General features: G+C 50.5%; 9 protein-coding genes across 9 annotated transcripts, besides 7 other annotated features; 6 read left to right on the top strand and 3 right to left on the bottom strand.

The window, feature by feature from the left end:
• Positions 1-558: 558 nt before the first annotated feature.
• Positions 559-794, top strand: ACLA_051970 (uncharacterized protein; the record flags this gene model as incomplete). Its single annotated transcript, XM_001272150.1, has 2 exons — positions 559-675; positions 726-794. 2 exons carry the CDS (start codon positions 559-561, stop codon positions 792-794), a joined length of 186 nt encoding a protein of 61 aa, XP_001272151.1.
• A 1,305-nt stretch (positions 795-2,099) lies between these two features.
• ACLA_051960 (uncharacterized protein) lies at positions 2,100-3,252 on the top strand (the record flags this gene model as incomplete). Its single annotated transcript, XM_001272149.1, has 3 exons — positions 2,100-2,289; positions 2,344-2,628; positions 2,687-3,252. The coding sequence occupies 3 exons, from the start codon at positions 2,100-2,102 to the stop codon at positions 3,250-3,252; spliced, it is 1,041 nt and encodes a 346-aa protein (XP_001272150.1).
• Positions 3,253-5,469: 2,217 nt separating this feature from the next.
• Positions 5,470-5,778: a mobile genetic element.
• A 787-nt stretch (positions 5,779-6,565) lies between these two features.
• kexB (kexin kexB) lies at positions 6,566-9,173 on the top strand (the record flags this gene model as incomplete). The annotated part of the gene is made up of 2 exons (XM_001272148.1): positions 6,566-8,319; positions 8,393-9,173. The coding sequence occupies 2 exons, from the start codon at positions 6,566-6,568 to the stop codon at positions 9,171-9,173; spliced, it is 2,535 nt and encodes an 844-aa protein (XP_001272149.1).
• Positions 8,370-8,390: a microsatellite.
• Positions 9,174-10,000: 827 nt separating the features above from the next.
• ACLA_051940 (sorting nexin-4) lies at positions 10,001-11,598 on the top strand (the record flags this gene model as incomplete). The annotated part of the gene is made up of 2 exons (XM_001272147.1): positions 10,001-10,297; positions 10,402-11,598. The coding sequence occupies 2 exons, from the start codon at positions 10,001-10,003 to the stop codon at positions 11,596-11,598; spliced, it is 1,494 nt and encodes a 497-aa protein (XP_001272148.1).
• A 210-nt stretch (positions 11,599-11,808) lies between these two features.
• Positions 11,809-11,833: a microsatellite.
• Positions 11,810-11,833: a microsatellite.
• A 73-nt stretch (positions 11,834-11,906) lies between these two features.
• On the bottom strand, positions 11,907-12,337 carry ACLA_051930 (uncharacterized protein; the record flags this gene model as incomplete). Its single annotated transcript, XM_001272146.1, has 2 exons — positions 11,907-12,023; positions 12,089-12,337. The coding sequence occupies 2 exons, from the start codon at positions 12,335-12,337 to the stop codon at positions 11,907-11,909; spliced, it is 366 nt and encodes a 121-aa protein (XP_001272147.1).
• Positions 12,277-12,334: a microsatellite.
• A 999-nt stretch (positions 12,338-13,336) lies between the features above and the next one.
• ACLA_051920 (putative ubiquinone biosynthesis monooxgenase (Coq6)) lies at positions 13,337-14,946 on the top strand (the record flags this gene model as incomplete). The annotated part of the gene is made up of 2 exons (XM_001272145.1): positions 13,337-13,505; positions 13,580-14,946. 2 exons carry the CDS (start codon positions 13,337-13,339, stop codon positions 14,944-14,946), a joined length of 1,536 nt encoding a protein of 511 aa, XP_001272146.1.
• Positions 14,947-15,281: 335 nt separating this feature from the next.
• On the bottom strand, positions 15,282-17,215 carry ACLA_051910 (histidine--tRNA ligase; the record flags this gene model as incomplete). Its single annotated transcript, XM_001272144.1, has 2 exons — positions 15,282-15,605; positions 15,710-17,215. 2 exons carry the CDS (start codon positions 17,213-17,215, stop codon positions 15,282-15,284), a joined length of 1,830 nt encoding a protein of 609 aa, XP_001272145.1.
• Positions 15,666-15,701: a microsatellite.
• Positions 17,216-17,932: 717 nt separating the features above from the next.
• ACLA_051900 (putative L-cystine transporter) lies at positions 17,933-18,807 on the bottom strand (the record flags this gene model as incomplete). The annotated part of the gene is made up of 2 exons (XM_001272143.1): positions 17,933-18,268; positions 18,319-18,807. The coding sequence occupies 2 exons, from the start codon at positions 18,805-18,807 to the stop codon at positions 17,933-17,935; spliced, it is 825 nt and encodes a 274-aa protein (XP_001272144.1).
• A 1,118-nt stretch (positions 18,808-19,925) lies between these two features.
• On the top strand, positions 19,926-20,890 carry ACLA_051890 (uncharacterized protein; the record flags this gene model as incomplete). The annotated part of the gene is made up of 5 exons (XM_001272142.1): positions 19,926-19,973; positions 20,052-20,070; positions 20,132-20,166; positions 20,713-20,783; positions 20,854-20,890. The coding sequence occupies 5 exons, from the start codon at positions 19,926-19,928 to the stop codon at positions 20,888-20,890; spliced, it is 210 nt and encodes a 69-aa protein (XP_001272143.1).
• Positions 20,881-20,906: a microsatellite.
• Positions 20,907-21,693: the final 787 nt, after the last annotated feature.

The following is a 21,693-nucleotide window of genomic DNA, read 5'->3' as shown; positions in this document are numbered from 1 at the left end:
CTTGTGATGGAGGAGGGATCAGCAATTCGTTTATAGACACATAGTATGTACATTCATTGTAGACATCAATCATTCGTTGGTATGCTAATTTCTGGTGAAAGGTCCAGATTCCATCGATCTTGGCCAATTTTCTGCTTTTCCTTTCCATACATTTGCTTCGGCATTTCTGAAGTACTCGAAGCCTTACTGCTCAATGGCTCTTTCCTGCCTTTACTTCCTCTCAGGCAGGCCTTCAGCTGGCAAGACAATCTTTCCAGACCTCTTGGGTTATTTAGACCGGAAGTCCCAGTACGCATCGTATTCCTGTGGGAAGCGACCTCTGCTGCCTCTTTTGCACAAGCACCAATCCTTCCATTACTTATTTACTATGGCACGTTACTCCAGAATAAAGGTGGCTGCTCACCCTGTCAGCTCTGTCTTCTTGCCCCTGGGATTACTCCAAGTAGCACCTCGATTTTCACGCCTGCCATTCATTCACTACCCTCCAAAGCCTGACTTTGGTGATCGCATACTGTGTACGACATTGTTATACATACCTCTTCTTATTCGTCAACAGCAATGCCGCGCGGCAAAGAAGAGTACAACTGGATTGACGGCGTAGAGTCGCTTGAAAACTACCGCCCAGCGGCTATCATCCTGTTACAATTGGCGACATATTACATGGGCACTACCATAGTATTGACAAGCTAGGTTTTAGAGGCAATTCAACTATTTGACTTGCCTAGGACACTCACCAGGAGCAGTATGTTGCTGTTAAATTTAGTATTACAGATGTGCTTCTGCGTGAAAACTAAGATCATCCAAGCTGTGAGTTAATTCCATTCCCTCCAGATAAATTTGAGGTGTATGGCCCCAATGCACACATCTCTGCTATGCAATGGCTCCCACATGATGTAATCTCAGAGAGGTATCTTTCAGCTGCCTTTTCCCCTATCAGGTTGCCTTACAATGGCTATTTTACTCATTCACACGGCTATGTTCATGGAGGTTAGTGCTTGCAATTCTTTATGATGTCATCATTCTTAATCTAATACTTTCATCCAGATGTCCATCTCCATAATGTCTTAGTTAAACTTCCACCAAGTTTTGACCAGCTAAGCCCTTATCTAAAATAAGCCTCCGCTATGAAGGTGACTTCACTATATATATTGAGAACCCTTTGTGATCCTTATTCTTTACACATACTGACTACCTACTGAGAGCTAGTACTACCATTTCCCAATTCCCATATGACCAGGGTGGGGCCGTGGGAGGAATACGGACCTATATTATATCTGAGACTGAGAGTTCTAAACTTCTAATTCTATCAAATTTTACTAGTGATTTATATATGTTGATAGACATATTCAAACATGAATTTTTCATAGATGAAATATTAAATTCAAAGGGAAAGGAAATTCATGGGACCGTGGGAGACACTACCAGAGCCTCTAGAGGACCCCTGTGTGCAGGGCTATCAACTCAACCAAAAAGATGAATGGTTCTCTGCGCCCCACACCACAGGACTGGCTTGAAGTCAGATTATTAGTCTACATATTGATGGGGTCACAGCTTAAGTTATATAGAGGCGTATCAGCCAATTCAGCTTTAAGACTGCTACAACTCCATCTACGTTTCTACAACCTCCGAAAGCTTCGTCCCTCTGTTCCACATATCCTACAAATCCTATCGGTTTATTGCATTTCAGGATTCAACTGCCGCAAGAATGTCCAAGGTCTTGGGTTCTTTCGTCCAAAAGGCGCAGGCTATCAAGAACGCCCCGTCCAAATTCACCAGCACTGCTGTGGAAGGCAGTCGCCTGATCCCCCTCCAGAACTAAAGACTCCGATTTCCAACTGCGCATCGATGCCGGACGTGACAAGACCTCCTATCTTCGGTCTCCCGCCGAGATAGTCTACAGAGAATACACAAGATTGACTTCCCCATAACAGTAGGTCCTGGTTAACTGGAGTTACTAAAGCGCCAAGAGCCTCATCAAATGACTTCGCGGCATTTACTCATAGCAGACACTTAACCAGTCTGTCATCTGGTCGCTCCACTTACCAGCATGAGATATATAAATCATCCTAAGTCAACAGGAGATAATTCATGGACGGGCAATGAAGTTAAATAGAGCAACACAGTTGTTGCGGGCTGTTCACCCTTTCGCTCATGGTTTGCACACTCGACTTACACTCAAATCCTCTCCTCACTGTTTATCTCCAACTTATTCTGCGAGGCTTTGCTTTCAACCTACTTATGCCGCAAATTTTTCAACGGCGATTACGAGGAACACAATCTCAGGATTAAGTAAGGTCTCATTCCTGTAACAGACTCTGTTCATTCAGGTTGACTCATTGGCAGCAATCGAACCCCATGCTTACACGAGCGGTCGGTGGTTACGTCGCGACAAGGTGGAACATGACTCGCGCTACATCAAGTTCAATTTCGAAGCCCTTTGCCAGAGGGTGATTGATCTATGTCCTGGAGCAGACACCATCGCGACTTGTCGAAAGATTGAAGGAGGTTTCAATAGGGTGTTTATCTTCACATTGAATAATGCCAAGCGGATCGTGGCGAGACTTCCATTTCCGTTAGCTGGGCCAGCGAAATTGACCACTGCTTCTGAGGTCGCCACTATTTGCTATCGTGAGTTTGCATTATCAGATTGCTTATTAACGGGGTGCTAATTCACTCATATATATAGTACAAGCAAGAACTAGCATCCCTATTCCTACGATCCTCGACTGGCATAACGATGCTGCAGATGCAGACAATCTCATTGGTAGCGAATATATAATCATGGAGCACGCAGCTGGAGTCCCATTACGCGATAAATGGCAGGAAATGGGTGGGGATCAGCAAGTCAGGTGCATAGATGCGATTTACCGAAAGATCAAAGAAGCTGTTGACCTGGAATTTCCGGCATTTGGGAGCATATACTTCAACAATACTCTTGATTCACATAACAGAAAATACCTAGATAAGGATTTCTGTATTGGACCGCATTGCAGCACACGATACTGGGACTGCAACCCAGGAGAACATAGATATTATGATACGGCAAAGCCGAATCACGGGCCTTGTAAGTACAGTGGAATGTCGGGCGTCCAGGCAAGTTCACTTACTGTGATGAATGACCAGGGACAAGTATTGATGAGTACTGCGATGGCCTCATTGACGCTGGAATTTCGAGGGTACCCCCAACCAATGCTGAAGTTGAGAAAAGGCCACTCTATCATGGATCGGTTCAAACACACTTGCGCCTTTTAGAATGCGCCCGGACTGTGCTAAGGCAACTCGCCGCGGATTCTCGGATCCAAACCGCTGCGTCACCGCTACTATTCCACCCCGACTTGCATATGAGAAACATATTTGTTTCAGAGGATGATCCTTCTCTCATCAGCAGTATCATTGACTGGCAGGCAGCTAGTATCGAGCCAGCATTTTGGTATTCGGATGAAGTGCCGGACTTTGCGATAGAAAATGACATATGCGCCAAGACTTTTGAACTCTCCTCGCAGTTTTTAACACCCAAACTCTCTGGACCACGGTTGATGAATGAAAACCTCTTTCGTCCTTTTCGCTACAGTTACAGGACGTGGAAGGATGGCGCCGTCGCTTTACGTCACGAGATGATTGAAACTTGCCAACATTGGAGAGAGCTAGGACTTGAAGGTCAATGCCCATGCCCAATACCCACGTCTGAAGAACTAGTGAATCATGAGATCGAGTACAAACTTTTCGAAGCTGCACAGAATCTGCGATGTGACTTGTCAAGATTGCTCAACACTGCATCAGATGGTTGGGTACCCTTAGACAACTGGGAAGCGACAGAACTAGCCCACAAGGAACTGTTCCATGGGATGTTGCAAGCTGTTATGTCAAACGCAGACCAAGATGATGACGAGCCCATAAAAGATGAAAACACTCTCAGATCTATCTGGCCTTTTGATATTGATGGTGAAGACGGACAATTCAGGAGTTCCCTCAAATGAGATTAACGACTGTACAGCTCACCTTTCTAAATAAGCTGCCCTTCACAAGTCAGCTCGTTGAACCATTTAGTGTCTGGGAATAAAAATATATTTCTCATCTCAGAACTTCAAGATGCCTCAAGCTTTCCCCTGCCCGCGGGTTCACGTGTCATGCCTGACGCCTCAGCTATGCTATCACCTGCTGTCTTAACCATTGCCTGTTCCGCTAGTGGGTTTTCCCGAGTGTTCCATGTTTTATGTTGCTGTATTGAGCCTCCGTCCAAAAAGGTGACTCCAATAAAAGCCTCTTTACATTACATCCAGTCGCAGAAGAAACGGACTGCTACAGAACTGTGATTTCCATCCCACTTCAGTACTAGTGGTCCGTTCCGAGGGCGCCATGCAAGTCTGGGATCTGTTGCTAGTGCTGTGCTAGATTAACACTAATATATTGATAGTACCTGCTGGGGAGCCACCAGTGGCAGTGAGCTTTAACATAGCCTGAGGGTTAAAAGAGTTATCTACTGATTCCAGTATATATAAGTCTTATTAAGCCTTTCCTGAGTGCTGATGCTGTACTGCTTCAGTCAAAGCAGAGAGACGCCCAGGCTCTCTGCTTGGGTCAAGTAGTGTTTGGGAAATTGGGAGGTAGCTGGCCCTTGTTGTCAAAGGTGTCGTCGCTGTAAGGATCTCCAAGAGGGCGGTGCCTACCTACTGTAAGGATCTCTAAGATAGAGGCCTTAGCTAACCCAGTGCGCTACTATATGGGTCTGGATTCGTGAGCTGCCTGGTAAACTCGCGGTAAGGTGAGTCTTTTGGCCTTGTACCTTAGTCTGCTAGTATCCAGCTAGCATTCTTACAGTCGCCTGGTTCCCCTTCATCATCCATATCGCCGCTATCGAGGTCACTGCTGGAGTCGCTATTAGATTCGTTGTCCCGAAAATATTCGCTTGGGTCGAAGCTAGCATTACTCCAATTTTCTTTCTATTATTAGATCTAATCACTTAGGAGTGAGGCGCCATAGTCAAATACAGCTCACAGAGAAATAGTAAAGGATAGAAAGCCAGGCAAAATAGAATAGGAAGGAGAGAAGAATAGTAGTTTTATACGTAAGGATGGCTTGATGGCTTTAACAGAACATGAGATACTGCAGGAGATACTACTACTAATGATAGAAGGAGGAAGAGAAGCAGGGAAGGATATGGCCAGCACAATAATAAGACTTAGAACAAGAGAGAACATACTCTGTACTCCGGTTCCAGTTATTACAGTAAGGCTTACAGGGGTGTCAGGCTGTCAGCAGTTGGGACTTATGGCTTACCGCCTTTCCGATTAGGTATGAATATGAAGCTAGTAAAACTTCATTCTTCGTAAGCTCTAGTGATCCCAAGGGTAGTAATATGAAGCTATTCATACTATGGCCACCACAGTGACCACACCTGAGCCTACTACTCCTCCTCCAGAATCATCTGAACCAAGGCAGAAAATTACACGCCTTGACCGGGATGATCGAATTCGTGTCTTAACACTAAGAGATGCTGGCTTTACCTATCAACAGATCTCTACGCAGCTTCGGATTAGCCATCGTCAAGTTCAATATACGTGTCAAAGCTCACAGGCAACCCCAAAGAAGCCTCGCGGTCAGCCGCCAAAGCTATCTGAAGAAGATGTTGACAAAATTATTGCTTTCATCTCCTCTTCGAAGCGAACCCGCCGAATGCCCTACGCTAAAGTGATTCAGGAACTCAATCTCCCTGTTGGAACGACGGCACTATCTCGAGCTCTGAAGAAAAGAGGTTATACACGGTGTAAAGCTCTTCGGAGTAGTGGTGAAGGAGGAGCTATTTTTAGCTCCCCTCCACAGTGACTGCAGTGAGAGTGTCTTGGTGCCATGGTGGGCGAATGTTGGAATAAAGAGGAATGAAATGCCTTGTGTGGAGGGAAAGCTCATGGCCATGGAAATAATACACATACATAATGTCAAGATGGGTTGCTGGTTAGAGCGGGAGACACCTAAAAACCGCTTGCTGAACTCTGAAGTAGCCCTTTTTGGCCACCTGCTAACGGTCACATTGTTGAATGGGTTTAAAGCAAAATTGGAAGATATTTTGTTATATTTAACTATTTTTTACTAAAAAATGGCTTAGATTTTTAATATTATTCTTATAATAAAAATAGTCTAATCGATACCTAGTGATACAGAAATCATCGTAGGTAAACTCCTTCTTTGTCCTCTCGAGTGCTCTTAGTCAGTGATGGGCCCCTTTACGCTTTACGCCTCCCGAGTGGACGAATGTGAAACTCTCACTTCTCTCTATTGAACCGATCAACCAACTGAACAGCTTAAAGGAACTTGACCTCTGCAGATAATAATAACACCTATTGTGAATTGACTCGATTAATATTTGATTCCTCCTCAGCACATAATCAGAACGGCCTTATCCTTTGTCAAATAATTATCTACTGTATCTTCGTTTCTTCCGTTGTCAATCCCTTCCCCCCATTCTGCCTTATCCATTCATGGCAGCCACTTCGCTGTCCTTTATTCCGCCTCACTGAGAAGGCGATTTCCTTCTCTCCATCCAAACTCTTGGATCGTTACCATCGCAATGCGAATCCTCGGTAGTACGGCTGTGGCCTTGAGCTTCCTCTCTGCTGCCACTGCAAATCTCCATACTCGATCCTATGATACCCATGAGTTCTTCGCCCTCCACCTCGACGACTCCGCCTCCCCCTCCCATATTGCGCAATTACTAGGTGCTCACCACGAAGGTCAAATCGGAGAGCTCGCCAACCATCACACATTCTCGATACCCCGGGATAGCAGTTCGAATTTAGATACGCTGCTGGAACGCGCACGCACGTGGAGGAAGCTTCGGCGGCGTTCCGGCAACGATGCCCCGTCGCTACAGGAGGGTAACGATGGATTAGAGGGCATCCTCTGGTCGCAGAAGCTTGCACCGAAACAGCGACTGCAGAAACGAGCACCACCCCCCGAGAAGCTTTCCAGAGCCCGCGCGACCACCGAGACAGAAGACCCTATTGCTGTTCAGGATCGGAAGCGCATTTCCACCACCCTCGGAATCGCGGATCCTATCTTTGGTGACCAGTGGCACTTATTCAACGCGGTACAACTGGGCCATGACTTGAATGTCACGGGTGTGTGGATGGAGGGCATAACCGGGAAGGGTGTCACGACGGCAGTGGTGGATGATGGCCTGGACATGTACAGCAATGACCTGAAGCCGAACTACTTTGCTGAGGGCTCTTACGACTTCAACGATCACACGCCGGAACCCAGGCCGCGTCTCACTGACGACAAACACGGTACGAGATGCGCTGGTGAGATTGCGGCAGCTCGAAACGATGTGTGTGGAGTGGGTGTCGCCTACGACAGTAGAATCGCAGGAGTTCGCATTTTGTCCAAGGCGATCGACGATGCGGACGAGGCCAAGGCCATCAATTTCGCTTACCAGGAGAATGATATTTTCTCGTGCTCTTGGGGCCCTCCTGATGATGGCGCGACTATGGAAGCACCTGGCGTCCTGATCAAGCGGGCCTTGGTCAACGGCGTCCAAAACGGTCGTGGTGGGAAAGGCTCCATCTTTGTGTTCGCAGCCGGAAACGGTGCGAGTTTCGATGACAATTGCAACTTCGATGGCTATACGAATAGTATCTACAGTATCACAGTGGGCGCTATTGATCGGGAAGGGAAGCACCCCAGCTATTCGGAGTCGTGCTCCGCCCAGTTGGTGGTGGCTTACAGCAGTGGCTCGAGTGACGCGATCCATACAACCGACGTTGGGGCCGACAAATGCTACTCGTTTCACGGCGGAACGTCGGCGGCAGGACCTCTGGCTGCGGGCACAGTGGCATTGGCTCTCAGCGCTCGGCCAGAGCTGACATGGCGCGATGCCCAGTACCTGTTGGTGGAGACTTCCGTCCCGGTTCACGAAGATGATGGCAGCTGGCAAGTCACCAAGTCTGGCAGGAAATTCAGTCATGACTGGGGCTATGGCAAAGTCGATGCTTACTCTCTGGTCCAAAAGGCAAAAACCTGGGAACTTGTGAAGCCACAGGCCTGGTATCATTCCCCTTGGCTCCGGGTGAAGAATGCAATTCCGCAGGGTAATCAGGGCCTGGCCAGCTCTCACGAGGTGACTGAAGAGATGATGAAGACAGCGAATATTGCGAGGTTGGAGCACGTAACTGTCACCATGAATGTCAACCACACCCGCCGTGGCGATTTGAGTGTCGAATTACGTAGTCCCGACGGCATTGTCAGTCATCTCAGCACTACCAGACGTTCAGATAATCAAAAAGCAGGTTATGTTGACTGGACATTCATGACGGTGGCCCATTGGTAAGTGGCTTTCTCATCAAGTTTACTGAAGCAATAGCTCATTTAATTCCTTTTTTTTTTTTTTTTTTTTTAGGGGCGAGTCAGGTATCGGCAAATGGACAGTCATTGTCAAAGACACAAACGTCAATGAGCATAGCGGTGAATTTACGGACTGGCGTCTCAACCTCTGGGGCGAGGCCATCGACGGTACAAACCAAGCACTTCATCCCTTCCCCGACGGGCACGATGATGATCATAGCATCGAAGATGCCGTCGTGGCGACAACTAGCGTGGAACCAGGTCCTACCAAGACCGGCTCCCCGGACTCCACCGACGATGCTGTCAACCGCCCTGTCAACGCCAAACCTACTGGAGACCAAGCATTCGCTCCCGGCACAACGACAACAGCTGAATTAGCTCCCCCCGCCGAGACCCGGCCCGCCGTCACGGCGACCGCCTCTCCTACGCCCACTGCAGCATCGGACAGCTTCCTGCCCAGTTTCATGCCCACGTTCGGCGCTTCCAAGCGCACGCAAATCTGGATCTATGCCGCCATTAGCTCTATAATTGTCTTCTGTATCGGCCTTGGTGTTTACTTCCAAGTCCAACGACGCAAGCGCATCCGCAATAACCCACGCGATGACTACGACTTTGAAATGATTGAAGATGAGGACGGACTCAACGCTGGCGACGGCCGGACACCCCGCACTCAGCGGCGTGGCGGTGAGCTGTATAATGCATTCGCAGGAGAGAGCGAGGAAGAACCACTGTTCAGCGACGATGACGATGAGCCCTATAGGGATCGAGCCTTGAGCGAAGACCGGCTCCGCGACACCTCAAGCGATGATCATGCTCGGAGACCTGATGATCATTGAGAATGAAAGTGCTGTGGTGGTCTTCTAGGGGTTGTTTGCCTGTTGCTCTTGGATCTATAGATCCTATCCTAGCGAGGTTTTGAATCATTCTTTGTGCGGTTCAGCCTGGTGCTACATGTATTAAGTATATATTCCAAGCTTTAAGCTTTTTTTGGACAAATTGGATGTTCTGGTCAAGAACACAGCAAAGTATCTGTGACTGACGATGTATACGAACTTTGGAGTAGTTCTGTATTGTAGTGAGGTATGGGACCAACTCAAAGTTGATTCCAAGTTTAAGGCGCCACCAAGTATTGCCTTGTACCACTGAATCTCCTAGGAAACTTTGCTGGTTGCAGTGCAGTGTGTTTTGACCCACGATTCTGGTCTTGTGTCATATTAGTGACGGATGTCTGGTGCTCTCATAGTAGTCTCTGACACCTTGCTCTGATAACCGCGTCTGTGGTTTGGTATGTTATAGAGAATCCTGTATAAACCATCCTCCCTTCAACAGTATGAGACTGAGTTGTTTGGGCTCAAGGGTTATTGAAGACGTTGGTAATGTGATATAGCACAGTCTTGGCAGACATTGCCTGGATGTCTTGGCCGATGACGCGGTGGATTCTCCAGCTTCCCCCATTATTGCTCCACCGTGAGACTGACTGCTCTCCGCAACTCTTCAACATCAGACACCATATCAAATCAGCACTCGCTCTCCGATAACCATATACCATCTTTTTTCTGACTCAGTCAGCTCTATCGCCGAACGTCACGTTTGTTTCTAGTATCGCCTTCGAAAACTGTCAGTCCACACCCGAGCGACGACACCGCCAAACGGCAACCCCTCAATGGACCAACACGACGACTTCGACAGCGTCTCATGGAGACAGGGCTCGGAGAGCGACCTCTCCCGGCCCACCACGTCGGGCACAGACGCAGAGGAACCACACGAACACAATCGCGATGTCAATGGCAAGCGAAGGATGAGCTCGGTTCATGAGGACCCGCCCCAGGCCGGACCGCTGGCGGACGCCGTGGACTTGGCGGGGATCGGAGATGGATTGTTGGAATGTCAAGTAGATTCTCCACTGAAGGAAAATGATGGGACGAAGGATGCGTACATTTCGTATCTAGTAACTACACATGTGGGTTGGCTTTTTCCCCTTGGCGGTCGCTGCCGGAAAACATGAGTTGGTTGCCTAGCGGGGTGGTATCTTTGAGCGGCGTATTGACGAGATGATGGCTACAGACCGATTTCAGATCATTCCATAAGCCGGATTTTGCTGTGCGGAGGCGCTTTACGGACTTCTACTTTCTATATAAGACCCTTTACCGGGAGTATCCAGCATGCGCGGTGCCGCCGCTGCCCGAGAAGCATAAGATGGAGTACGTGACGGGCGATCGGTTCGGGCCGGAATTCACGAGCCGTCGTGCTTGGTCGTTAGATCGTTTCCTGAAGCGCCTGACATTGCATCCTGTGCTTCGCCGAGCCCCTCTGCTCGCTATCTTCCTGGAATCACCAGACTGGAATGCGCATATGCGACTGCACTCCTCCCGCAGTACATCGGGGACTTCGGACGGGGGCGGCGCGGGGATCTTCGACAACTTCACCGATACGTTCGTCAATGCTTTTACCAAAGTCCACAAGCCAGACCGCCGATTCATCGAGGTGAAGGAGAAGGCGGATAAGCTGGATGAGGACCTCAACCACGTGGAGAAGATCGTCGCTCGGGTTGCGCGCCGGGAGAGCGACCTCGAGACCGACTACAACGACCTGGCGACACAGTTCCGGAAGCTCGTCCCCCTGGAACCGGATGTGGAAGTTCCGTTGCAGATATTTGCGGCATCGGTGGAAGAGACCGCACGTGGGTTCAAGACGCTAAAGGACCACACCGACCAAAATTACCTAGGCTCTCTACGGGACATGGAAGCGTACATCGTATCTCTCAAAGCGCTCCTCAAGACGCGCGAGCAGAAGCAGCTCGACTTTGAAGCCTTGGTGGATTATCGTAACAAAGCGGTTGCGGAGCGGGACTCTCTTGCCGCCAACCCGTCTTCCTACTACGCCTCCAACCCCCTCACCTCCTCACCTGCCTCCTTTATCCGCTCCAAGATGGAAGACATGCGTGGGGTGGACCATGAGCAATCCCGCCGCGAGCGTGTGCGGAAGCTCGAGCTCCGCATCGACGAGCTCACGCGCGAGGTGGAATCCGCCAAGACGACGTCGGAGATGTTTGACGAGGAAGTCGTCCGCGAAGTCGCCGACTTCGAGCGTATCAAGGCGGTGGAATTCCGGGATTCGCTGGGGGCGCTGGCGGAGAAACATATTGATTTCTTCCAGGGTGTCATCAACACGTGGGAGCGATTTGTTGCCGAGATGGAAGGGGATCTCGAGAACGATCACGAGGTATTGGAGCATGGCCCCGGAGAGGGAGTGGCAGCTTGAAGAAAGGGTAATATGAGCATCGTTCGTTCACACATGTATAGGGGTTGTCCCTTTTATTTTTAGGTTGTTTTCCCTTTGTTCACGCTCGGACAGCGAGTCTTGTTACATGGAGAATATGGAAAGGTGGTTACAGGTCGTTTAAAAATGCTTTCCCCTGCAGCTCCCCTGTTACACACGCCGTCAATCATGCGTGCAAGTTCCGTAGTCGTCTTTTTTTTTTTTTTTTTTTTTTTTTGTATAGTTCGCCTATAACTGAGAACCAAGATCGTATTCGCACAACCCGGTTCGCCCATATGAACCCTCCCCTCCTACCAATCCCTCTTTGCTTGGAACTCGGCACATTCGAAATCAATCGGACTCGGATCACCCTGGGGATCTGAGATGGCCCGATCCAACGCCCTCGTTGTGCGCCGTCGGACTCGTTCCTAACGCTTCAATCAGTCTACTGCTCAGAACCCGTATGGACGACAATCGGCAGCACCACACGCACCTCCCGATATACTTGATTCGGCGTCTTCTCTGTCGACCTTCCCCCGGCCGTCGTCAACTGGAAGTAGGTTTCATGGTCGTAGCCCACCGCGTTGGGGGATTTGGAATGGGCGCCTGCGAAGTTGGCGCTGAGCTGGAGGGATGGGGCAGTGGTGTTGGATATAGCGGTCGACGCTGACGCTGACGAGGATGCCGATACTGACGCTGATGCTGATGCTGATGTTGATGCTGATGTTGATGCTGATGCCATTGGGGAATGTGAACGCTTAGATGTCCAGCTCAGAATAGTGCTCTAGTATGTTCTTCTATGTTCCAACCACGGAGACTGTTATACAGTGTCGGCGAATCAACAGACATACCCCTGTGTTGGTGTAGAGCCGAGGCAGATCGTCGCTGGTTACCTGGGATAGTTTGCTCACGAGAGATCATGGTCGGATTATAATATATCTCTGTATCTCTGGTGACGAACGGAATTCTGCGTGCGCAAAGCCACCTCCTTCTCCCCATTCATCCTTGGAGAGGGGGGGGCCAACGGGTGATACAGTCCGCTGTTTGCATTTCAGACAACTTGTACAGTGGCAATGAGACCCTGTGGGCTTTGCTGCGGATTGGGGGGGGGGGGGGAAGGAAAACTAGCTCGATTGTGTGGCATCAACTGACTATCTGTCTAGTCTACAGCGTAGATATGAATCCGTTCATGTTTCAGCTGCATTGGGAATTGGGACGGGGGAAACGGGAATGCAGCGATGCTGAAAGGTGTCGTTCGTGGTGGCGGAGTTGGCAGACTTGCAGCACCGCGTCATGCAGCGATTGTGGCAGTGATTTTAGTGGGATGGGATAGGGGCCAGTTCAGAGGTATGAGGGAGTGTGTCTGTTATATTGATGCTTATTCTCTTCTATCGGGGGGGGGCTGTTTTTGATCTGATGGGTGGCTGTAGTTGTACTCTGGTGTGCATTCTAGGTGCTGTGCGCTAACCTGGCCTGAGGGTCGGTGCCTGCGAGAATCGAATCATGCTTGCTGCTGTGTGACTGTTCCAATTATAGTTCTTCATGTTCCTCATGATCCTCATACCTTTTCAGCAAGAATGTGTCTCGTTTGCCTCCCAGGAGGAATCATGAGCACTGACTGTCCGGGATCGAAGAGCATGTGTTTGCTGCGTTTGCATCTCAGCCCGGGTTGCGCATTGTCTCCAAGGTGAGATGATCCCATCAACTTTCGCTCTCCACATCCATCAATCTTCTCTTCACCATGCGCTCTCTGTCTCGGTCGGTGATTCGGCCCTATATCTGTCCCTCCTGTCGATCAGGGACGGTGAGCCGTCGGAGATTCGCCACTCAATCAGCGCAGGCTCCGGAGATCTACGATGTAGTCTGTGTTGGAGGTGGTCCTGCAGGCCTGGGCCTGTTGGCCGCTCTTAGTATGTCATCCCCGCCGCATAGATGAGCCAATTGATCCCAGTTGTATGGTTTCAGTTGTACTGACTCGAACTAGGGGCCGCCCCTGCCACTTCCAAACTCAAGGTCGCTCTCATCGAGACCCAGGATCTTAGCAAAGCCCGCTCGTGGAAGCTCGGACCGCACCAGTTCTCAAACAGAGTCAGCAGCCTGACGCCGTCGTCCGTGTCTTTCCTTCGAAGAATCGGTGCGTGGGATCATGTCGACACGGCTCGTGCTCAGGAGTACCAGGAGATGCAGGTGTGGGATGGGGAAACCGGGTCAAAAATATCATTCGACTGGTCGACGGAGACATCGCCCTTTGAGAATCTCCCCACCATAGCGACGATGACCGAGAATGCGAACCTCGTTCGCGGCTTGCTCTCGCAGATTGAAGCATCGGGCGAGGAGAATGTCGCCATCTTCTCCAACACAACGGTCTCGTCGATCGAGAACGGGACTGATGACCCCAGCGGCCCGAATCTGTCGGCTTGGCCGGTCCTCTCACTCTCGCCGACTGGATCAGCAAGCTCTCAGGCAGCGGTGCCGTCTCGCATAGCCGCCAGGCTTCTGATCGGTGCCGACGGTATCAACAGCCCTGTCCGCCGGTATGCTGGCATTACCACCGATGGCTGGGACTATGACAGGCACGGCGTGGTTGCGACGCTTTCTCTTTCGGACCCAGTCGCCCCTACGTTCCCCATTGGCACGAGAACCGCCTACCAACGCTTCCTGCCATCCCTAGGAGGACCCGTTGCATTGCTGCCGCTGCCGAATAATACTGCCACCCTGGTCTGGTCCACGACAGTGGAGCATGCCGCCTACCTCAAGTCACTGTCTCCCCGCGCTTTCATTGCCATGGTCAATGCTGCCTTCCGCCTCTCCATGGCCGACCTCAAGTACATGATGGGCATGCCCCGTCCGGCAACCCCCGTCTCCGACGCAGAGAACCCGCATGAGGACGAACTCACCTGGCGCCTGCAACACACCCCCCAGCCATCGCACATCCCACCCCCAGTCACAGGCGTGCAGGAAGGCAGTGTCGCCTCATTCCCCCTCCGCTTCCGCCACGCATCGACCTACATCTCCCCCCGCGTGGCCCTCGTCGGCGATGCAGCCCACGTCATCCACCCTCTGGCCGGACAGGGCCTCAACCTCGGCCTTGGAGACGTGGCCTCGCTCGCCAAGACAATCGAATACGCCGCTAACCACGGCATGGACGTCGGCGACATCCTGACTCTGGAACGGTACGCTGCAGAGCGGTACGCAACCAACACCAAGATCGGCGCTGCCTGCGACGTGCTGCACAAGCTATACAATGTCCCCGGCCAGGGACCGGTGACGTGGGCGCGCAGTCTGGGTCTCGATGTTATTGATCGCTTGCCCTTCGTGAAGAGCTTCCTCATGAAGAATGCAGAGGGTTAAACGAATCTCTTAGATCCCACCTCATACTTCTTACGATCGATGTGCTCATTCGCTTGTTGTATTAGGATACTACCCGCTTTGCAACTCAGTCCTCTTAGCTTAGCTGATAACTTGAAAAATTCATTGTACATTACTTGGAATCAAACATAGTCACTGAACGTATGTTGTGCATTGTGATGCTCGAATTCGATCGCAATCTAAACTGGGTATTTTATGATGTTCGGCAGATTCCCCCTTTTTCTTTGGGTCAGAACCCCCGGCGTCCTCGGTTTCGACATGTCCCTGTTTTATATGTTTTCATAGTCTGAAATCATAGCGCCGCTAATATGCTATATTCAAACGCCCGCATCCTCGGTCTTGGGAGCCTCCGCCACCTTGACAGCCTCCAGTTGCTCCGTAACCCCCGAGAGGTCCGTCGCAGCGGGGCTCTGGGCCTGTTTCTTGGCTAATCTGGTCTTGACTTCGTCGGTGATGGTCGCCAGATCGACCAGGACACCTTCCTTCTCCGGGTGGCCCTCTTCCAGACCCATTTCCTTGATGCGGACCTTGCCGGCGGCGAGCTCGTCCTCGCCCAGGATGACGGCGAAGGGCACGCCTCCTTGTTCGGCGGCCTTGAATTGCTGGGGGAGCTTGGGCTTGATCTTGTAGGAGAATTCGGCCTGGGGGGGGGGAAAAGGTTAGGTTTGATTTGTACGAGGGTAGAAGAGGTTTCGTAGGGGAAAAGAAAAAAAGGGAAAAAAAAAAAAAAAAAAAAAGGAATTACCTTGATGTTGGAGTTCCATAGTTTTTGGCAAACATCCATACGCTCCTTGAGCATACCGGTGAAACCCTTGCCTCCAAAGGCCATGACGAAGACATCAACTTCGCTGCTGCGCAGGGCCTCGGCGCTCTTTTCCCGCTCGAGTCTGGCCTTGGTAATGGAGAAGATACGGTCGACGCCGAAGGAGACACCGACACAGGGGATCTGAGCCTTGGGCAGGAACATGCCGACCAGATTGTCGTAGCGGCCACCAGCAGCCACACTGCCGACACCCAGAGTCGGGTCGTTCGATCTGTCGTCGTCCTCGAGGTTACCGCTCTTGGACTTGCTCTTCTTTCCGGATTTCTGAAGCTTCTGGGCTTCGGGCGCCGATGACGATACGGCGGGTGCTGACCCCTCAGTGACAACTTCGTAGATCACGCCGGTATAGTAATCGAGTCCTCGCGCAAGCGACATGTCGAAAGAGATTCTGTCAAGCACCCCGAAGGCCTCGAGGTAGTCCATGAGCAATCCCATCTCCTCCAGACCGGCCTTGGCCGACGCGTTTGCCATCAAAGCCTCGTCCTTCGCGAGGGACTCGAGCAGATCGCGACCGCCCTTGCCGGCGACGTATTTCTCAATCTTGTCAGCCACCGCACCCTCCAACCCCTTCTCCTCGACCATCTCCTTCCGCACGTCAGCCCAGGGCATCTTATCCAGCTTGTCGACGGCACTCGAGATCGGACGGATCTTCTCCGCCGGCACTCCGCAGACCTCAAAGAGACCGTCCAGAATCTTCCGGTGGTTGACCTTGATGGTATACCGGCCCTTCCACCCAAGCTCCTCGAACACCTCGGTGACGATGCGCAGGATCTCCGCATCGGGGACCATGGGGTCGAATGTGCCGGCGATATCGAAGTCGCACTGGTAGAATTCGCGCATGCGGCCCTTGCTGACGGCAGGCTGGTCACGGCGATAGACCTTGGCGATGTGGTAGCGCTTCATGCTGCGCACGTCCGGGTTCATGGCGAGCCAGCGGGCAAAGGGGACGGTGAGGTCGTAGCGCAGGGAGCAGATCTCGCCGCCCTGGTCCTGGAGATCGTAGATGAGCTTCGAGTCCTCGCCATACTTGCCGGCCAGGATCTCGCGCAGCTCAAAGACGGGGGTGTCGAGGGCCGTGCCGCCGTGGCGCTTGAAGACATCGGCGATGGTCGAGAAGATGCGATCGCGGAGGAGAGCATCGGACCCGGACCAATCCTTGGTGCCCTTGGGCGTCTTGAGGTTGAACGCGTTCTTGTTATCCTTGGGCATCGTGTCTACCGGGCGCGAGGAACTGAAGTTGGAGGAGGTCGAGTAGTGGCGGTGATGGTGGGGGATGGTGGGATCGCAGCAGGAAAGATGGAGGGTTGTTGTTGGGCGGACGGCGGCCGCTTTGATAGTCAGGGCCCGACGGAGCGATACAACGGCAATAGGATCAACAATTGCTCGTCGTGCAGAGCGCAAAAGACCTGATCGGAGGATAGGCTTCATCCAAGAAGATCGGATGATTAATTGGCAGGCAAGGGACGATACAAATTTGATGGCTCTGGTGTCTGGCCAATCCGGGGTTCGGATGAAGCCTCTTGAGTCACGCTCTCCGGGTTTTTCTGACTGGGCTGCTGTTTACGGGTAGTTTCTCCGTGGCCGACGGCCCAAAAGGGATGTAGGGCTTGGCTCTAGGGCAAGTCACATGTCAGTTGTTCTACTACTAGTACGTCTCCCAACATCATTGCACAATGATTACTGGATACATCGATTCCTATCTCTCTTTCGAAATGTTTCGGGACGGCCGTCTCCAGGTACCACGTATGTACGGGTGACCCAGGAAGAACTAGCATATTCGCAATCACTTCGAGGATTCCTCTCGGAACATGCAGCTTCACGATGATGGTGCAGATGATAACCCCCATGGGACGTCGCGAACGGATCCACTGTGTCATCGTGTTTCAAATTCTGGAGCGGAACGAATCCCACGCAATCTCGATGCGGAGCTGCAGAAGGTGGCCCGAGCCCTCCCCAGCAAGTAGTGGTTAACACCGAACCTGGAGAATGGCTCAACAGACCCTCATGCTCCGTGTTCTGGAGTTCGTGGCGGCTGTTTGTGAAGGTGGTCCACTCAAATTTGCTTTCATCTACCGTATATGCTTCGCGACTTGTCCGGCCGAACACGGAAATGATTAGCAGAATGACAGTATTGTCGGGCATGTGCTAACTCAGAAGCGGGTTATGCTCGGACGGCTGCAGCGAGGCGCGACGTGACTTGCGCGGATACAGGCAATAATGCTGGACCATGATGACAACATCAAAGAAGATAGTGATGTTCCCAAGCAGTAGTTTAGGGATATTTCCACGGGTGCCGGACCAGTCCCCTTGCAAAGAAGTATCGATAACCAACTGGATTAGAGAGAGCATCCCTCCTGTGAAATCCATGAGGATAGCACTCATGCAGAAGCCATGTGTGGACTGGCGGCAGTAGTTCAACCACACCTGCGGAGTGTACTTGATAACAGTTAGAAACAGCTTGATGTTTCCCACCGTGTACAACTAGAGACGAGCTTAGTGCCAGTTCAATCTGATTCGAACAGAGTACATACCACATCAAGCCATTCTCGTGAGTAAAGCGGCGGGGAATACAACACCGCGATGACATCCAGGATGACCAGACCGAGACACGCACCCACCAGGACCAGAGTCACCCTACTCGGCCTCTGCTGTTCCCGTTTTGTGTCGAACCTCCACAGCGCAGGCCATTGGAGTTGAGTATAGAGGAGCAAGCAGACGGCGGTCCCATGCAGGGCGTAGAAAAAGTCATTCAAATGCACCGGCGGCTCCGGGCTCAAGGAGTGCCGCTGTGCGTATTGAGCGCGGATGACCGACGAAAATAACAGACCGCTGTTAAAGACAGTATAGGCGCACAGCCCGAGCACATTCAGCAGGCTAAAATCCAGGGAGAAGCCTGTTGTCGCGCGTCGACGGTAATTGTGGATAACCTGCGGGTAGAGTGAGACCGACCACAGCAGGAAATAGGTCCATCCCAGCGCCTGGGATAGGGCTTGGAGAAGCAGACGGGCTTCCAATGCCATGGTAGCCTCGTCACTGAGGGGGGTAGGAAGATGTTGTCGAAAGAATGTCGATGTGGGGTTTGAGACATTGTGAAGACTCGAAGACAAGGCCGATAACGATTCCTTCGGGATTGGATCCGGCGTTTATCGGAACAACTCACCAGGGAGTTTCCAGTCAACATTTTATATTTTAGAGAGTGTTTTTTCTATCTAAATCATCTCTGTAACATGGGGACTACAATCTGGTTCACGGGCATCTTACATGGTTCCTTTCTACCAGCTCTTGAATGTACTCCCAACCAATTATTATCCGAATGCATTTACTCAATTCCGCATTGACCATGGACTGGGGGGAGAGAAATCCACAGTAGTCCTCTACCCCAGACTACCCAACTGCCCCATACACACCAGGAACTGGTCAATAATGATGATGGATGAAAGCGGGGGCAATGGAGTGGCTTTACATGCTTTGACTTTTTGAGTCTTTGCCCTTGGAGTCTAGACATTTTATTCCTTGGAAATGTTCCTGGTAGGAATTAGGATACTTTCCGAGTACCGACGTTAGTAACCGGACTTTGATGTATGTACTATGGAGGAGATTGGATGCCAACACTAATTATGGCATTGCATCAATCAACATCCGCATCATTATGTATATATACATGTTGCGTCTCTCAGAGTTTCAGTATTCCGTAGACTACTCTGAAGTTGTAGACGTTGGCGAGATCGAACCCCCCACATCATATTGGTCTAGCCGTCTAGGCTGCAACCCCACGCGAAGCGGCACATGGCAGCAAGTGGCACAGATGTCCGGATGCAAGCCAACGGCTCCCTTGTCCCGTTTCGCATTCGGATTTCTGACCTTTCACCTGCCATCGATCCATCATTCCATCATCATGAGCTAGTTTGCTTTGAATCTTAATTCCTGCGAGATGCAGTTAAACGGATATCACTATGGACATATGTCGCCTGACCAGTGAAAAGATGCTGACCATGGTCGAATATTCCAGAAGGATTCGACCTACAGAGTACCTGATGTCTTGAAACAATTGATACATTTCTCCACGATACGCCGTACTCTGTACTGCGCTAGTATTATAGACCTTCTGAGGGGCGTTCATCAAAAAATGTGGGGCAAAATGAATTTCGGCGATTGGACCTGGTATTTACTCCTTATCAAGTGCTCTGTAAGTTATCATCCTAGGTAATGTCTCCACGTGGTTCGGTGACAGAGAAGATAGATTCTATTACACTACTTTACACAGTGCAATACACCAGGATCAGGTAGGTACCTGACCCCTTGTACAAAGTATAGGTACCTACTACTAGGCTGTGGATTTAACAGATAAAATCCGGTCAGACTTGGACACCCATGTGGAAGTAAGTCAGCTGTGATGACTGACAAACTACGTAGTATTCATCCTCCAGTCTGGATGTCACGATCCTCAGTGCTGGTTGGTGTCATGCAAGCAATCAATTACTGTATTGTAGTACCAAGCAAGAGTTGCCAAGATAAGGAGAACCGCTTGAGCCCCAGGCATGATGATTAAATCACGCATGCGTTCACCAGGTAGGTCTCTCTCCCATCGTCCATACTCGATAATCCCGCTATGATTCCTTGTCCGGTATGCCAGCGACGACTTGATGTATCTGCTAAATTTACTTGGATTCGTGCTATCGAACTGTTCTGAGTATCCGATACATCCCATGACGGCCCTTCATATGATATATCACTTAGCCTTCATCATGACGGATTTGGGTTGCTGATTATCACCGGTGTTCACCATGATCATGTACGGCCAGCTAAGCCATAGAGGCATGCCTAAGCCATTGCCGGTGGGCTGGCATCGAATCAGACTGCGAATAAGTTGCTTATAGCCCCCCTTCTGCTATTATTTCTAATGGCCTATGATAATTATCCTGTAGGGGTTGCGGTATCCCACCTCCGTCGGACATCTACTGCATCTACTGCGTGCAAAGACCATCGCCGTGGTGTGGTATGTATGGATTGGCTGACGTATTTGCTTTGATGGAGGAATCTCCACGACGACTTCCACACATCCACAGGACTCGGAATAAATCCCTGAGGGGCGTTGAGACTTGAGACTTGAGACTTGAGAGATATACGAGCTCGATTGTAGTGATCGGATTGCCATGCCTTAAATAGAAAAGTGGCTCTTTTCTTGTTTAATGTGAAGCAGCCTCTTGTTTCTTGGAGTATCCATCCTGTACCTCCAATTGCTTGGATTACAAGTACTAGTAGGTTCTGTTATTGTATTACACTTACATATCCCCGTACTTACTTCCTCCTGGGTGAGATCTTGAGGAGATTAATGTCACCATACCTATCTACTCTAAGCCTCTGCTGTTGAACTTCTGCCTATTTGTCGAGGTAGTTGAGAGTGGTCATTTTCTTTCAAATAATAAACATCAAGAATCAAATAGAGGCGACGAGAATCCGAACATCTCTCAGCAGTACTACTAGAATTGAAAGGGAGCAAGGTTCAACCCCAGCCCACCAAATCGACCAACAGTTCTTGCGAAGTTCGCCCCCCCCAAAACTCGCTCGGGCCCGCCCTTCGCTTCTCCATCATAGCCATAGCATATTATTAGTTAGTTAGCACTGAGCAGCAGCAATCATCCTGCTTTAGTCCATCATTTAGTAGTTAGTACGGAGGTTTAATATGGTTCTGCCTTAGTATTCCTTTTTTGTATGGAGAAGTCCGGCATTTCTGTCGATGTTTCTTTGGTGTCCAGCACTCCAGCCACGGTACCTGGTGTCTAACCGCCCACTTGCCTCCTCTGCTGTTCTTTTCTATCCTCACATCGATCTATCTTTATTTTATTATTTTTTCTCCTTGATACCTTGATCCCTCTCGCTCAATTCTGCCCTGGTCTTATCGCAAC

Source organism: Aspergillus clavatus, genomic scaffold, assembly GCF_000002715.2.
Source record: "Aspergillus clavatus NRRL 1 1099423829800 genomic scaffold, whole genome shotgun sequence".
In the NCBI taxonomy this organism is placed as follows: Eukaryota; Fungi; Ascomycota; class Eurotiomycetes; order Eurotiales; family Aspergillaceae; genus Aspergillus; species Aspergillus clavatus.
The sequence above is the reverse complement of the archived record's forward strand: the minus strand, read 5'-3'. Positions and strand labels throughout refer to the sequence as shown.